General features: G+C 47.5%; 1 protein-coding gene across 3 annotated transcripts; it reads left to right on the forward strand.

The window, feature by feature from the left end:
- The first annotated feature begins 134 nt into the window (after window positions 1-134).
- On the forward strand, window positions 135-16,013 carry LOC115309849. 3 transcript variants are annotated; one of them, XM_040217264.2, is made up of 8 exons: window positions 135-260; window positions 356-465; window positions 1,689-1,905; window positions 2,086-2,234; window positions 3,372-3,473; window positions 11,148-11,231; window positions 14,297-14,380; window positions 15,681-16,013. In XM_040217264.2, exons 1-8 carry the CDS (start codon window positions 212-214, stop codon window positions 15,753-15,755), a joined length of 870 nt encoding a protein of 289 aa, XP_040073198.2. In that variant the 5' UTR covers window positions 135-211; the 3' UTR covers window positions 15,756-16,013. The 3 variants fall into 3 exon arrangements, with proteins under 3 accessions (XP_040073198.2, XP_040073199.2, XP_042144077.1); XM_040217265.2 differs by having other exon boundaries at window positions 15,259-15,758; XM_042288143.1 differs by lacking the exon at window positions 15,681-16,013 and adding an exon at window positions 13,104-13,177 and having other exon boundaries at window positions 14,297-14,348.
- The last annotated feature ends 513 nt before the right edge of the window (window positions 16,014-16,526 follow it).

Here is a 16,526-nt window from a genome sequence, read left to right on the forward strand (position 1 = left end):
TACTTATGTAAGAACTAGCCTTACTGAAGCAGGTAAGGGGTCAGGGCGTCGCGCGAATACTGAAGCTATGTCTAAAATGTTCGCGTTGGTGCGCTATGAGATCGACAACACGACAGCGGTTGTCTCCGCACGAAATACAAAAGAATTCTGCCCCGTAACCTGTGAGGATTTTAATCCAGACTTGTTGTATGACGTGTTCTGGAGCGGCAACATGACAACGAAAGGCGGCTACTACCACGCTCAGATTGTCAACATGGCAGGTATGTGGACGATTTCCCCGACTCCTCTTTTTACAAGTAGCTAATTGATTGTGGTGCACATCAACACCAAATATACCTTGATTCACCGATTGCAGAATCCGAAGAAGAACTGCGTGATGTAGCGAAACGAAGACGGAAAAGGCCGCTCTGTAGCGCAATGCCAGCAGACTTCTCCGAGGCGCGCAAAAAGCCTCGTTCAATAATGGTAAGTTTTTTTTTTATTATTATTATTTTGCTTTGCAGTTTAAACGTTCGGGAAATTATTGAGAAGAAAATAGGATTAATAGAATACAGTAAACTTTTGTTAGCTCAACCTCAGCCATTTTGAGTTTTCATTTAATTTGATCAATATTCAACAGTCTCGGAGAGCGCCCGTACATTTCTATGGGGAAAAAGAGCTTCTTAGTTCGAACATGCAAGGGCACCGCATCGCATAATTAGACTCCAGCGAATGCATGCCGGCGTAGTTGCACAGTATCAATGCAGGAAATGAAGTACGGCTCCACGGCTGCACGCCACCAGACCGAGTGGGCTGAACTGTGTTCTTAAAATTATATCAAGTTGACTCCCACCTTACGTACTGAGAGTAGCATCAAAAGCTATGACAGTCGTGAAATACTGACAACACAGCCATTTTTTTTTCATTGTGACCGTGTTTGTTGCAGCTGCTTTTCCTGCTTCAATTTCCACTCTTCTTTGAGTGAAAAATGAGAAGTCGGCGGCTGTTCGCCATCGTCTTTCACACACTTTAGCAGCCCATAATTGGACTTCTTTAAATATAGTGCCCGGGACTTCCTTAAATATAGTGCCCGGGACGCGTCTCGGATGTGTGTTTACTCCTATACCCCCGTGTTTAATGTGGTCCCGAAGTGGTAACGAAGGGGCTGCTGTGTTAAATCTTTATGAGTTCCTGTACAAAAACTTGTAGGCAGCCAGAATACCGCATTCACAGCCATAGCTGTGCTCTCCTTCACAGCATTGAAGTTTACTCCTCGCATGATTGATTTGCCAGTGTGCGAGAATTCGCGCAGCTGAAGTCGTAGTACATGAAGCTTGCACATGTAGCTTAAAAAAATTGTCTCGTCCTAGTCTCTGGGTTTTTTTGTCAAATAATGTTAAACAGCACCAGCTCCGGTTTGCACTAACTTTTTGTTCAAGGTATTTCTGTAACTTGCACTTTTGTTTTGTATCTGTGACCTTCCTAGCACAACAGCAATAGAGGCTCCTTATGCCCTCAATATGGTATTTCTTATGGTAAATTTCGCCCGTAAATTTCAAGCGCTTTTGGACCTCTAATTTTTCTGTTTGTGCAAGTGCGAGCTAGCATGTACTGCTTTAAAGCCGTAAGCATGAAGCTTTCCGGGTCACTTCGAATCTACAAACGGAAGTTATCATTGAAAACATTCTCTAATATCTTTCTCGGCACAGAAAAAAAAGAAAGCGACAAATGACAAAGATGTCAACAAGCGCCAAAGAGATTTGGATCTGCTCCAAAAGATAGAGCATGAGAACCATGACCTCGTGCCCCGCAAAAAGTACATGGAGGTACTACGCAAGCTGCACGAAAAAACAAAAGCTCTGGAGCAGTGCCAGAAACTAAATGAGCAGCTCCAGGAGGCACTCTGCACAAAGATAAAGAAAGCAGGTAAGTTATTGCATCTAGTTCATTCGCAAATAAATAATCATTTTGAGTTCCAAGCCCCAGGCATCATGTTTTTCAAAGCATTTTTTGTATTTACTGCCATGAAATGTTATAATATAAGTTTTTATGTTTCAACTACTTACATTCTCTTTCAATGCTGTTTTCCTACAATGGTTTCTCTAGATTGCTTCCAGTGCCAGAAGGGTGGAGCAGAGGAGACTGCTCCTCTCTATTATGTGGACTTTGAAGGGCAGGGGGATGCCAACGAACCAGGACTAGACCCCGCCTGGTTAAGCCTAAGTGCAATGACAGTCGAGTGCAATATAAGAAAGGTAATTTGGGAAATTTACGTACCAAACCATTAAATTTGCAGCCAAAATTGCTGCGCTGATTCCTGTCAAAATGTGCAGCAATTTACAGTGCCTTCTATTCCGTTAATGTTTCTCCGTAACTGATGTAATACTAATATAAAATTCTATGTCTAATTATGATGTTTGTGGTTATGTGACTTTGTGCCCTGTAATCAGATTAGTCCTCATATTAGGACTAATCTTACATGATAACGTGACTCAGTGCTTAGTTGTGCATGATCGCGGGACACGTTCTCACATAAGATTAGGCTCAACGTTTGGCTAAATACCTAAGATTAAATGATCATATAATCATGTGTGTCACATAATCATGTGAGTTTAGATCATGTGATTTAGTGTTAGGTGATCAGATTATGTGAGTGGCTCTCTGTTAACACTGTTGCTTGACACTCGCCTGCTTGCCTCTACGGCGAGCAGACGACGCTTGCACAGCACGAGGAAGGCGCAGAAAATGCTTGAATTTTTTTCAGATTCCTGTGCTACCCGTTAATTAGCTTTCCCTCTCTGATAGACCAACACGCGGCCCTGACGTCATGCCTCTGTGGTGGTGCTGTTGTCGCCACGGCGCATGCGCCGGAGCTTCAGCTCGCTCGAATCCGGTTTCTGCGCTTGCGCAGTGCCCACACCCGTTGCGGGTAGATGCAGGCTTGTTTGTAAACAGGGTGTCTGTCTATATTTTATTTTCTCAAGAGCCTGTGCGCACGTTTAATGTGCAAAAGACGCCTTTTGGTGCCTTTTGCTAATTAGTGGTTTCAGACAGAACCCACAGCGACCCGGCGACCGACGCGCAAAGTGAAAAGGGTTAGCTCAGAAATGCTTTGCATTTAAAAAGCATGCAGCATGCCACACTAAAGGACCAGGAATTGCTTTAGACCGCCTTGAGATCTTTTGGTATGTAACCGAAATTTTAGTTACACCTGATTTCTCCACATTAAGCCTTAGTCATATTGCACTCACTTTGGACGGGATCCGAACCAGCTAACTAGGGATGTGTAGGCAGCGCTTTTGCCTCGGAGCAACGTATATGGCTAGTTGTAGTTCGGAGACCAGCATCAAATGAGTTGTCAAGCCCAAATGCTTTGTGTTTCAAATCCTCAGGTGAATGCATCATACGACAGTGCTTCCCAGGCTGCTGTGTCCCAGCCAGCAGCTCCTCTACCTGCACGGGAAAGTGGCGAAGCCGAACTTGGTGCGGTGATGGTAAGATGCTTTTAGATGCTTTTCAGTTAATGTTACATTTCAATCTATAAACGATCGGAGAAATAATTGATGAGAAAATAGGATTCATACAGTACAGTAAAAGTTTGTTAATTCATCCGTAGCTATTTCGAGTTTTCATTTAATTTGATCAGTTGTCAGCATTCTCAATGAGCGTGCTTACATTTCTTTGGAAGGGAGAAAGCTCCTTAGTTTGAACGTGCAAGGGCACCGCATCGCATAATTAGACCCGAGCGAATGCATGCATGTGTAGTTACAGTTATAAATCAGGAAAGAAAAAAAGAGATTTCGGTTCCGCGACTGCGTGCCACAAAGCCGAATGGGCTTAAGTGTGTTCTTAAAATGCCATTATAAAAAGTTGACTCCCATCTTATGAACTGAGAAAAGTAGAAAAGCTACGACAGTCATGAAACAATGGCAACACCACCCTCATTTTTTTATTACATCCGTGTTTGTTGCAGCTGCTTTTGCTGCTTCAATTTCCGCTGTTCTTCAAGTCGAAAATGAGATGTCGGCTGCTGTTCACCATCCTCTTTCACGCAATTTAACGGCCCATGATCGGATGTCTTTAAATGTGGTGCCTGGAACGCGTCTCAGACGTGTGTTTACTTATGTACCCTTCACGTGCTTAATGTGGTAACAAAGGGGCTGCCGTGTTATGTCTTTCTGAGTTCTTGTACATAGCTACTGTAGGCAGCCAGAGTTGCGCATTCATCGCTGTAGCTGTGGGTCTCCTCCAGAGTATTGAACTTTACTCCTTGCATGATTGCTTTGCAAGTAGTTGCTTGTGCTCCTTGAGAATTCGCTTATCTGAGGTCATAATACATGAGGATCGCACATGTAACTTAAAAAAAATCTTCATAGCTCTAGGGGAGGCTTTTCTGCATAGCACTGAAGCTTTGAATGCTAACGTGCTCAATTTCGGCCAGTATGGCATGGCGGCACATAAAAGTACTTTGGAAAATAAACAAGCAACTCGGCTGCCTACGGTAGAACCTTAATCTTTTTGCTTGTCACGGTCTTGGTGGACGGAAATGGAAGTGCAGTCAGAGAAATTGAGTGTACATAAGTGTTGCTGTCTTCACAGTTACTGGATGTTGCAAACCATCACTTCGTACATTGTCGTTCACGGGACACATGCGGCGCTATGTACAGTTTGGCAGGCGTGTCGTTTCCCCCTGCACGATTGTGCCATGATAAGTATCGTAACCAGCAATAAAATGATGTAGTTCTGACATCACAAGGCAGAAATCGAGGGACCAATAATTAAGATGTGGTAGACAGACCAGTCGGACACGCATGTTTTGGGCATACCGTAGACATTAAAGGGCAACTCCGGCCAAAACTCAAAATGAAATAAATTACTGGTATCACTGTAGTGACACAAATACGACCCCAGCCAAAATATTACATCCGTGGGACGCCGCATTCTCAACTAATGCCGAGAATAAAAATGCGACCCGCCGCCAGCCGCTGCTCCTTAGCGGGCGGCCAGCGGGTTGCCGATCGCTAAAGCAACATTGGGCCGTGACGTCACTATCGTTCTTTTTTTTTTCCTCCGGTCCGGGCGTTGCGCGGAGCGCGCTTCTTTGAGCCGCTACCACCGCTTCTTCGGCTTATGATTGGCGTGTTTAGCCGTTGCTTTTATCTGTAGCCCGTGTAGCTTTTGTTTATTTGCTTGTGAGGACTCTAAGACTCGTGTTAGCGAGCAACTCGGAGCGCCCAAAACTGCCCAGCTGTTCCTCGAAAGATGCCGAGTGCAACTTGTAGCGCTGTGGGCTGCTCAAACAACCCGCTGCGCAACACGGACGTGCTTTTTCACAAGTTTCCAACGGACCGGAAACTGTAGAAGGTGTGGGTGAACGCTGTTCGACGAGTGGACTTTGGACTTCGGCTTTTACGCGCCCGAGGAAAAAAGAACAAAGAAACAGACGTGTACAGCCCAGCACACGTGTGTTCGGGTGCCGCGGCCCGCGCCGGAGAGCCTCAAAGCTTCGCGTCTGGAAGTGACCCGCAGCGCAAAAGCGAGAGGGCCCCCAGTACTGTACATCACTGGGAGCGCGGCTCCGTGGATGGAGCAACGCCGCACCATCCACGGAGCCCCGATGACAATTTAGGCCTAGCGACGAGTACGGAAGACCGCACACACGGCCACAGCCTCCGACTACGGCAGCGAACGAGTTCACTCGTTTTCCAGTCGCTAGCTTTTGGGTATACAAGCAACGAATACGGCATAGCACACACACGGCGGTGGCCGCCGAGTACTGCACCGTACGAGTTCACGGGTTTTCCAGTCGCTAGCTTTTAGGTATATGCACTAACTCTTGCTGCATATGCTGGATAGCTACCACGTATACAGAATTAAAACAAAGTCAGCTTACCTCCCATCTTTAGACGGCTAGCGCAATAGAGGTAGGTGCCATTCAGACTTCGCACTCGTTGAACGAGAACGATCCTGACGTCACGTTCACATAGCGGCTGATTTCCAGTGTTGCCGGAGCCTCGAGCGGCTAGTTTCAGTTTTGTTGGCCGCGCCCCAAATAAAACTTTAAGGCGTCGATACCTTTAAAACTATGTACAATAACGAGAAAAAAATTACACCTTGCAATTCAGGGACGCTGACTGCACTTAAAACAGTCATAATCCCAAAATCGAAAGCATGGACCGGAGTTGCCCTTTAAAGTGAATTGGATTGGGCTCTTTTTTTCATTTTTCGTTTCTTTCATTTAAGTCGTCCGGGTAATTTAAACAAAAAGTTTACCGCAGTGTATAATGAATCTAATTTTACTGTATGAGTAAAGCACTGCTTGTTACTAAAATGAAAGTCCAAGGATATGATGAGAAGTAGCCATTGTGGTGTCATCCTGAGCGCATCATCATAATATTGCTGTACCATCACTGACTGTCATTCACTATCTGACCTGCGTACGTGACTCGCCTCGCTCTCCGCTTATCAGTGATACGGCGGTTGGCGATATATACGCGCGCGGAATAAAGGCTGGGGGTTGTTCTGCTGGGAACTACTTGGTTGGCTGTCACTTTCTTCATCGTGCCGCGAGACACACGACATGGTGTCAGAAGTGGGATGATGCTTCTCGCCCGTGTTGTTTTGGCGGCCCTCGTCTTGCACTCGGTTTGCAAGATGGAAGTACCTACAGCGGTCCCTCCTGTGGCAGTTCCTCCGCCCAAACAATTCAACTTCGACCGAACTTCAGAATGGCCGGAGTGGATTCAAGAATTCGACGATTTCCGCTACGCCGTGGGTCTCAACGAGAGGTCGGAGGAAGCCCAGGTGCGGACGCTGCTGTATACCATGGGAAGGCAGGCCAGGAAAATTTTCCAGACGTTTGGCCTCTCGGAAACGCAGTCTCAAAGTTACGATACAGTGAGGAAGAAGTTCGACGGCCACTTCGTAGCCACAAAGAACGTGGTTTACGAAAGCGCCTGTTTCCATCGTCGCAAGCAAGAGAGCGGGGAGAGTGTCGACCAGTTCGTTACCGACCTCCACGTGCTCGCTGACCGCTGCGACTTCGCACAGTTCAGAGACCGTATGATCCGTGACCGGTTCGTCGTGGGACTTGCCGATGCAAAGTTATCCGAAACCCTCCAAATGGATGCCAGCCTCACTCTCGAGATGGCACTAGCCAAGGCCCGCCTCAAGGAGACCGTTCGTCGCCAGCAGCAGGAGCTGCGTCCTCACTCAGATGCAGCGACCTCGGGGGAAGTGGACGCCGTGGGCCAGCGGAGTGGACGCACTGGAGCACCCGGCAACATGCACAGTCGGCTGCCTTCACTTCAGCAGCAGCAGCAGTGGCGGCTCTCCGAGCAGCACCACCAGCTCTGCACGTATTGCGGACGTCCGAACCACCTCAGGACTCAGTGCCCGGCGCGCTCCGCGCGTTGCCACCACTGCAATGCCAGAGGACATTTTGCTGCGGTGTGCCGTAACAAGGTTGAGAAGCCGAAGGTAGGCGTTTCTTCGCTCGAATGGGACCAACCTACCTATTTTGTAGGATCAGTTGGCGCTTCGAAAGCTAGGTTTGTTCAAGTGTCAATTAATGGCGTGCCGGTCTCCGCAAAAGTAGACTCTGGGGCAGAAGTGTCAGTTGTTCCGCCCAGCTTCCCAGGAGCACCGCCTAAGTTAACGCCCTCCTCGGCACAGCTGACTGGCGCACGAAATGAGCGCCTTCGCTTGAAAGGCACGTTTGAATCTGACATTTTTTGGAAGGGCAAAACCACACGACAGACTCTGTATGTCGTAGAATCGGCACATGCAGTTTTGCTAGGTCTTCCCGCCATAGAGGCGCTCGGTGTGGTGAAATTTGTAGATGTGCTGGAAGATTAAAATTATGAGCAAAGGTACCCCCAGCTTTTCTCTGGTCTTGGGGCATTGTCTGGCGAGTACACCATTCGGTTGAAGGCCAACGCGATACCTTTCGCTATTTTCACGCCCAGGCGCATTCCCATTCCTTTAAAGGAGTCTGTTAGAACGGAGTTATCTAAGATGGAAGCCAATGGGGTGATACGGAAGGTAGATGGTCCGACAGAATGGTGTGCAGGCATAGTGCCTGTACTGAAACCCTCTGGCGAAGTTCGCCTCTGTGTAGACCTGACGCAGCTGAATAAGAGTGTACTGCGCGAACGCTTTGTCTTGCCAACAGTGGACGATACTTTGGGCCAGTTGGCGGGAGCTACGTATTTTTCGAAGCTGGACGCTAACTCTGGGTTTCACCAGATAAAGTTGGCAAGGGAAAGCCAGACATTAACAACATTCATCACCCCGTATGGCCGCTATTGCTTCCGGCGATTACCGTTTGGAATCAGCTCGGCACCAGAGCATTTTCAAAAGCGAATGGCCGAAGTCTTGGACGGGCTTCCGGGAGTAGCAAACATGATGGACGATATTTTAATTTTTGGAGCCACAAAGACTGAGCATGATGACAGATTGCGCGCCGTTCTCGAACGGTTGAGCACTGCCGGCGTCACCCTTAACCGGGCTAAGTGCTCGTTTGCGGTTCGCGAAGTGGCGTTTTTGGGCTACGTTGTTGGCGACTCGGGTATCAGACCAGACCCCAGAAAGGTACAGGCTATAACAGAAATGGCCATACCTTCGTCAGTTGCAGACATACGTAGATTTTTGGGCATGGTTAATTACTTGGCGAGGTTTGTGCCGAATCTCGCTGAAATATCTGCACCACTGCGGGAGTTGCTGTTGAAGGATAAAGATTGGTGCTGGGGCGGGTCGCAGCAAAAATCTTTCGATTCATTGAAGGAGGTTATTTCTTAAGCCGATTGTGTTGCGAAATTTAATCCGAGGCTTCCCACTGTAGTATCAGCCGATGCATCATCGTTTGGGATCGGCGCTGTATTGGCGCAGGTGCAGCCAGATGGTCAAAGACGGCCAGTTGTATATCTTTCTCGTTCTTTAACGCAAACCGAGCAGCGGTATGCTCAAATAGAAAAAGAAGCGCTGGCATTGACGTGGGCAGCAGAACGGTTGGAAGGTTATTTGAAGGGTCTTGACTTTCAGTTTGAAACTGATCACAAGCCTCTGGTGACGCTTCTTGGGAAATCGCCGGTAGATGTGCTTCCGCCGAGAGTACAAAGATTTCGCTTAAGGCTCATGCGTTTTTCTTTCTCAATATGTTACGTACCCGGAAAGCAGATTGTTACTGCGGACACCCTCTCTCGGGCGCCCCGCAAAGAAACCGATTTTGTTTTGGGGGAACTGTCATCTGAGGACGTTTCTAGTTTTGTAGCCGGCTGCGTCAGTGAATTGAGACTGTCGGCGCACCTCGACAAAATAAGGTTGGCACAAGAGCAGGACACCTCATGCCAACAACTTTTGCTTTACTGTCGCAATGGTTGGCCACGCTTCACAGTTGTGAGCAGTTGGTTAAGGCCTTATTGGTCAGAAAGAGCGAACCTTACGATTTGTGATGGCGTGCTAATGTATAAGTCTCGCCTTGTGATTCCTCAAAAACTCAGAAAGGAAGTTGTGGCTTCATTGCATGAAGGTCATCAGGGTATTGTCAAATGTCGCGCTAGAGCTCGCGAGTCGGTTTAGTGGCCCGGTCTCAGCTCGGAGCTGGCTTCTGTGGTGAACAACTGCCTGCAATGTGCAAAGCTCCGTGTTCAAAGAGCGGAACCGATGCTGCCCTCAGAAACCCCCGCTCTGCCGTGGCAAAAGCTAGGTGCAGACCTTTTTCATTTTAGGGGGAAAGAGTACCTCGTTGTGGTTGACTATTTTTCACGTTTCCCTGAGCTCGCGCTACTGTCGTCAACGACATCTGCCGCTGTCATTGTGCAATTGAAAAGTTTTTTTGCCAGACATGGTATTCCAGAGCTTATTGTAACTGATAATGGTAGTCAATTTGTATCTACAGAGTTCAAGGCTTTCTCAGAAAGCTACCAGTTCTGTCACGTGACGTCGAGCCCTCGGTACCCGCAATCTAACGGAGAAGCGGAACGCACAGTTCAGACAGTGAAAAGGCTGCTAGAGAAATCGGCGGATCCATACTTGGCACTTCTGGCTTACAGGAGCACCCCAGGCCCTCTCGGAAAAAGCCCATCGGAATTGCTCATGGGCAGACGCCTGCGCTCTACGCTACCTGTGCACCCTAAAGAGTTGACGCCGTGCACCGCAAGAGGCCTTGCGAGCCTCAGAAGGAAGGATGAGGCGTTCCGTGACAAACAAAGGCGCGACTACGACCACCGCCATGCGGCCAGGCCACTTCCACGGTTGCTACCTGGAGACCAGGTGTGGGTGAAGGACTGTCGAGCCCGGGCTACGGTTTTGAGACCAGCCTCCCGGCCAAGGTCCTATATGGTGCAAACAGAAACAGGAGCAGAGCTAGAGAGGAACCGCCGAGGCCTGGTACTATATAAGGAACCAGCACACGAAACAAGCGGTTCCATCACAAGCGGTTCCCTCTATGAATTTCCGCAGGATTCCGGGGAAGGGGAAAATGGAGAGTCAGAAAACGAGGCGAATTTGACAGAGCCTTCCGCGCTCAATTCTGACTCAGCAGCTCAAGAAGAGAGCGGTACACAGGGCACGTACGTCACGCGTTTTGGTCGGCCCGTGAAAAGGCCGCAATTTTATGGGTGTAGCTAGCATCACTAAGTTTGTTTTAGGTGTTCCACTGTTTGTTTTTGGGGGCAATATAGTTCAACTGTTGCATTAAAAAAAAAGAAAAAAGGGGAAATGTGGTGTCATCCTGAGCGCATCATCATAATATTGCTGTACCATCACTGACTGTCATTCACTATCTGACCTGCGTACGTGACTCGCCTCGCTCTCCGCTTATCAGTGATACGGCGGTTGGCGATATATACGCGCGCGGAATAAAGGCTGGGGGTTGTTCTGCTGGGAACTACTTGGTTGGCTGTCACTTTCTTCATCGTGCCGCGAGACACACGACAGCCATCGAGCAGGCATTCCAAAATATGAATCTTTTGTGTCTAATAGGATAATTTTCGTAGAATCACATATCCTGTTGGTATACGTAAACCTCAATTGTTTTCCGAGCCCCACTGTCAGGATTCAAACCCGCCAAACGGCAGGTTTGTAAGTCCTAGCAGAGCTAGCTTTGAGTGGGGCACGAGCATCAAATGAGTTGTTAATCCCAACTGGCCTATGTTTCCAATCCGCAGGTGAATGCATCCCAGGCTCCTGCGTCCCAACCAAACCGTCCACCAGCACCAACAAGTGGGGAAGGCGAGTCGCGTGCTATGATGGTAAATTTCTTTTCAGTTAACGTTGTACTGCAGACTATTGGAGAAATCATTGAGAAGAAAATAAGATTCACACAGTATGTTAAAGCACTATTTAGTACTCACTTGAAAGTCCAAGGATATAATGAGAGTAGCCATCGAGCAGACATTCTAAAATGCGCAATCTTTTGTGCCTAATGGGATCGTTTTTATAGAATCGTGTAGCCTGTTGGTGTAGACCAGGGGTGGCCAGGTTGACCCGGCCTAGGAGCCACAAACAAAACCACGAAACTTCCAAGGGCCGCGGGGGGGCTTGCTTTTGTTTAGAGCATTAAACAAAGCTCGAACTGCGTACAACTCACCCGAGTCAAAAGCAGTCCAACTGTACGTAAGGTATCAGTAGCACAAGACTACCAAGCCTCAACCTGTCTTTCATTTTAAAACGCGTTCAATTTCTCTATTTGGGGAAGTGCTCGTGTGACCGGGAGGGTGGCGCAGGGGAGGGGGGGGGGGGGGGTTGTATGGGAGGGAGCTGCGAGCCGCACTTTAACACGCGAAGAACCGCAGCTTGGCCACCCCTGGTATAGACCGTTTTATCGTGAGTAGTGCCGTTTTGAGAGCGAGAGAGAAAAGGGGAAAGGGCTACTGGCGCTTTCCTCCTCTCTGGGTGTGTAGAAAGAGTGAAAGTCCCGGCTGAGAAGCTTGGCCGGTGCTGGGTGTCTGCATTGCCGGAACTTTGTTCGCGCTTCTTCGTTTTAACTAAAGTGGCAAAGCGGGCGAGTTGGTTCATGACTTAGAAAATTTAAAAGCGCTAACAAAGACGAGGACGAACAGGACCTTCCTTTTTCGTCCTCGTCTTTGTTAGCGCTTTTAAATTTTATAACTCTGTTTTAAACTCTCAAACTTAATTAGTCACGGGCTTCAATGGCGACAAACTCCCGGTCATCGGGACACCATTGCTCGGTGGTAGAGTGTGCGAATAACGACAGAAAGCGTCGAATACTGTCCGAGGACCTATGTAGCTTGCATGGAATCTGGCAAGGCGAGTTTGGCTGCAATGTGTTTAAGCTCCATCGCTTTCCGCATGACTGGAACTGATGAACCGTTTATCAATTTTCCTCGCAATGTACCTATTTCAACGTAGCCGTGTTTAGTAATCAACAAGCGATACATGACACGGGAAGCTCTATTAACTTTTCTAAACACCCGGAGCTGCTTCAGATCGTTTTGCTGCGCTGCTTTTATCTTGCGTGTCCGTTTTCTTATATTTCCCTGTGGATGAACGACGAAGACGTTCTAGATGTACTTATATCGAACCGCAGAAAGCCTCAAAGCAGCCACGAATTATTTTACTATTTGATGCAATATTTTGAGTACTCGCCTCCAATTTCTATTGCTGGCACGTTCGCTGCCGCTGTTCCCCCCGTCGCCACACTGGTGGATGCCATGACTCAAAAAAAAAAAGAAATGTGCACATTAGGCTCGAAAACGGATTGAGAACTAAAGACTTAGACACAGACAGGACAGGACATACACAGAGCTGACTATCAAATATTTAATACTTCTTCCTCCACCTCCTCCTCTTCTTAGTCCCTTCGGGAATTCCACGATTGCGAGATAAGATGCACTTTTTAGAATTTTTTAAAGAGAACAAGGCATAATAAGGAGTATATATATAAAAAAATAAACCATAGACGAAAAGAAAAGCCTATACTACATGAATGAAAATTGAAAAACTATCCGCAAATGCCCAAGCTAACCCCATACATTTCCACTTCCAGTCACTGACATCAGTATCCCGTGGATGTTTTGAGAACTTCTTCCCATGACTGTCCTCACGAGTCACTGGCCCAAAGCCGTAACACACCGTAGCTATTGTTTTTCTTTGCTGTGCAGCGTGATGGACGGACGGATGGCAATCGGGGAATGCTCGAAGGGACTAAGAAGAGGAGGAGGTGGAGGAAGAATAAGTATTAAATAGTCGATAGTCGTCTCTGTGTATGTCCTGTCCTGTCTATGTAAAAGTGTTTAGTGTTCAAGGTGTTTCTTACAGACTTGTACCTACTAGCTCAACTCAAACCGGTTATTCGAAAATGGAGATCGTAACACACAAGACGTACCCTGCAGCGAATATCCAGCGCTTCAAAGTGCCCAATCAACGGACACAACCCACCAGGGGCATTGCAAGGAGCACCTTTGCCGGCACTCTGGTATCGCGCAGGAGATTGTGATTCAGGAAAACCGATAGAACTAACTTTTCAACAATTTCCAGCCACACCCGGCGGCGGAAATGAGCCTTCAACTAAGTGTTGTAGATAATAAAATCGAGCCAATGTCACCACTGCGAAATGTCAATATTAAGATAAATTCGGTTACAAAATTTTACAAGCTGAAACAGCAATTATCACGAGAAAACTCGCACGCACCTTTCGAGTGTACCCCATGTTCATCGGCGGTACAGCTTTCGGTGCGCGCTCCATTACAAAATGTTCCGAGCACAGTCGAAAGGATGACGTTGAGGAAACGCCTTTCCGGTTTATGAACGCAATCCACTGCCACCAGAGACCGGGGTCATGTGGAAACTTAGCGATGGAGCTTAAAGACATTGCAGCCGCTCTCGCCTTGCCAGATTCCTTGCAAGGTGCATAAGTCCTCGGACAGTATTCAACGCTTTCCGTCGTTATTCGTGCACCCTATCACCGAGCAATGAAGTCCCGATGACCGGGGGACTGTCGCCATCGAAGCCCGTTGCTCTAATTAAGTTTGAGAGTTTAAAACTGAGAAGAAAGCGCGAACGAAGTTCCGGCACTGCAGACACCCAACACTGGCGAAGCCTCTCATCCGGGACTTTCACTCTTTCTACACACCCAGAGAGGGGGAAAGCGCCGGTAGCTTATTGCCCTTTTCTCTCTCGCTGTCTTTCAGTAAAACGGTCTAATACATAAGCCTGAATTGTATTCTGAGCACCACTGTCAGGATTCAAACCCGCCAGAAGGTGTATCTGTATGTCATAGCAGTGCTAGCCGTGAGTGGGGCACAAGCATCAAATGAGTTGTCGAGCCTAACTAGCCTGTGTTTCAAATCCTCAGGTGAATGCATCCCAGGCGCCTGCGTCCCAACCAACTCATCCACCAGCCCCAGCAAGTGGGGACGGCGAGTCAGGTGCTACAATGGTAAGTTTCTTTTTACTTAACATTGTACTGCAGTCTAAATGATTGGAGAAATCATTGAGGAGAAAATAGGATTCACATAGTATGTGTAAAGCACTATTTAGCACTCAACTGAAAGCCTAGGGATATAATGAGAGTATCCATCGAGCAGCCATTTTAAAATAAGCAATATTGTGCGCCTAATATACATTTTATTGCATATACTGACCAATAGACAACCTGGGATCATAGGTGTCAAACATAGAAAAGAAGGGTGTATTAGTACAAATGGCATAACATGCCCCTGACAAGCGTAAAAGCAAAATATAAATATCAATGGTTGCTCAACCCGCAGCCGAGCCCGACGCGAAATGTTATCTGGCAAGTGACCCGCGCTCCGAGTGAGGGGGGGGGGGGGGGGGGGGGGGTTGAGGCAGCTGAACCAGATGTGCGGCAGAACAGCCGGTGAAGCAGCAACTTGCACCCCTGGCGCCGACTTCGCTTATCTAGAGTGATTCGGACAAACGAGCGAAAGAGTTATGACAGCAAGCAGTGGGGGTAATCATCTTGAAGGACCCCAGAGACTAGGAGACAAACGGGACAACACAACCTCGCCTTTGAGACTGTGTTTTGTTGTCCCGTTTTTGTCTCCTAGCTGGTGTCTGGGGTCCTTCAAGGTGAGAGGTTTGCTTATACAGTGGCGAAAAATATAATGTATGCCAGGTGAGCACTTTGCTTCGAAGCAATTCAGTACTACTAATAAAAAAAAATTGAGCTGTGACAAGGTTTTGTAAGTTGTTTTCGTCCCTCTCTTGGGTGGCCAATCGGCTCGCAGTCAGTGCCAGTTTTGGCACAAACCATTTCTCGTTCATTATTTGATGACCTTATCACCGACTTTCCAGGTGCTGAATACTCAATACTTTTCCCCTCACCTATAATAATCTGCAGTAAAAGCTATGCTCTGCCAGGTCTGAGACGGCATGGTGTACTGCTCTGTCTGAGCCACGAGACGTATTGCTACGACTCCTCAGAGCAGGGCTGCACCCAGGGGGTGGGGGAATTTTGGGGTTCTGACAATGGCCGGCAAACTGGCTGGTTTCTACTACTGTTGTTTTAATTAGTGTTAATGATCGAAAAGTGACAAGTGTTTTTTTTCTTTAAAAAAACTATTGTGATTGCTCGGAAGAAAGAAGTAGTCGGGCTTGGACTCAAAAAGGTCTGCACATCTCGAGTGGTGACGTTTGTGCTCAGTGTGAGCTCGGACCTTTTGCAATATTTTTATAGTCAATCTTTTTCACTGTATTAATTTCATCTGTTCACCCAGGGTCACAGGTTGGGACATGTGATTTGCAAACAAGAGCTGGAGCTGTGTTGTGGACACGGCCTGCCAATTAAGTAACAAAGCCTGCCAGTATTTTAGGGAAGAGTGCAATCAATATACTTAAAGAAGCACCGAAGTGGTTTTTAGAAAAAATATTTTTTGTATGTTACATTGTTTAAAAGGTTTTAATACACATATTAATTTCTAGATTACAAAACTGCTTATTTCTCTTGGGGCAATAGAACATGTGGACTGATGTTTCTCTCGGACTACATGGTCTAGATCAGGGGTGGCCAGGCTGACCCGGCCTGAGAGCCACAAACAAAACCACGAAGCTTCCAAGAGCCACGGGGTGGAGAGGGGGGGGGGAACTCAAACTATTTTCAATCTATCCGAGTCAAAAGCAGTCCAACTGTACGTTGGGTAGCAGTGGCACAACACTACCAAACCGCAACCTGTCTTTCGATTTAAACCGATTTCAATTTATCTTTTTGGGGAAGTGCTGGTTGACCGGAAAAGAGGCGGGAAAGTGGGAGGGGGGTACGGGGAGGGAAGGGAGCCGCGAGCCACACTTTAACACGCGAAGGGCCGCATGCGGCTCGCGAGCCGCAGCTTGGCCACCCCTGGTCTAGATCAATGAAGGTCCTACAATACGTATAGATTCCAAACAATTTTATTATGACTTGTTTTGAAAAATGTCTTATGGCACACGTTCGGATAAGACTAGGCTTTTTCATTGTGGGCGAAGGCATCGCTTGCGATTCGGTAAGAAGCACCCTTCGTCGACCACTTCGCTTGTCTTGATTTTAGGAAGCACTTTGTATTTTTCAAAGACGGTGCAACTGCCAT

This window comes from Ixodes scapularis, unplaced genomic scaffold (genome assembly GCF_016920785.2).
Source record: "Ixodes scapularis isolate PalLabHiFi unplaced genomic scaffold, ASM1692078v2 ptg001158l_1___fragment_5__unscaffolded, whole genome shotgun sequence".
NCBI lineage: Eukaryota > Metazoa > Arthropoda > Arachnida > Ixodida > Ixodidae > Ixodes > Ixodes scapularis.

Excerpts from the sequence above, each read along its gene's own strand:
- LOC115309849 (XM_040217264.2), top strand. The coding sequence starts at position 212 with ATGACAACGAAAGGCGGCTACTACCACGCTCAGATTGTCAACATGGCA. Across the intron at positions 2,235-3,371 it reads TCGAGTGCAATATAAGAAAG|GTGAATGCATCATACGACAG; the intron begins GTAATTTGGGAA and ends TCAAATCCTCAG. Across the intron at positions 3,474-11,147 it reads CCGAACTTGGTGCGGTGATG|GTGAATGCATCCCAGGCTCC; the intron begins GTAAGATGCTTT and ends TCCAATCCGCAG.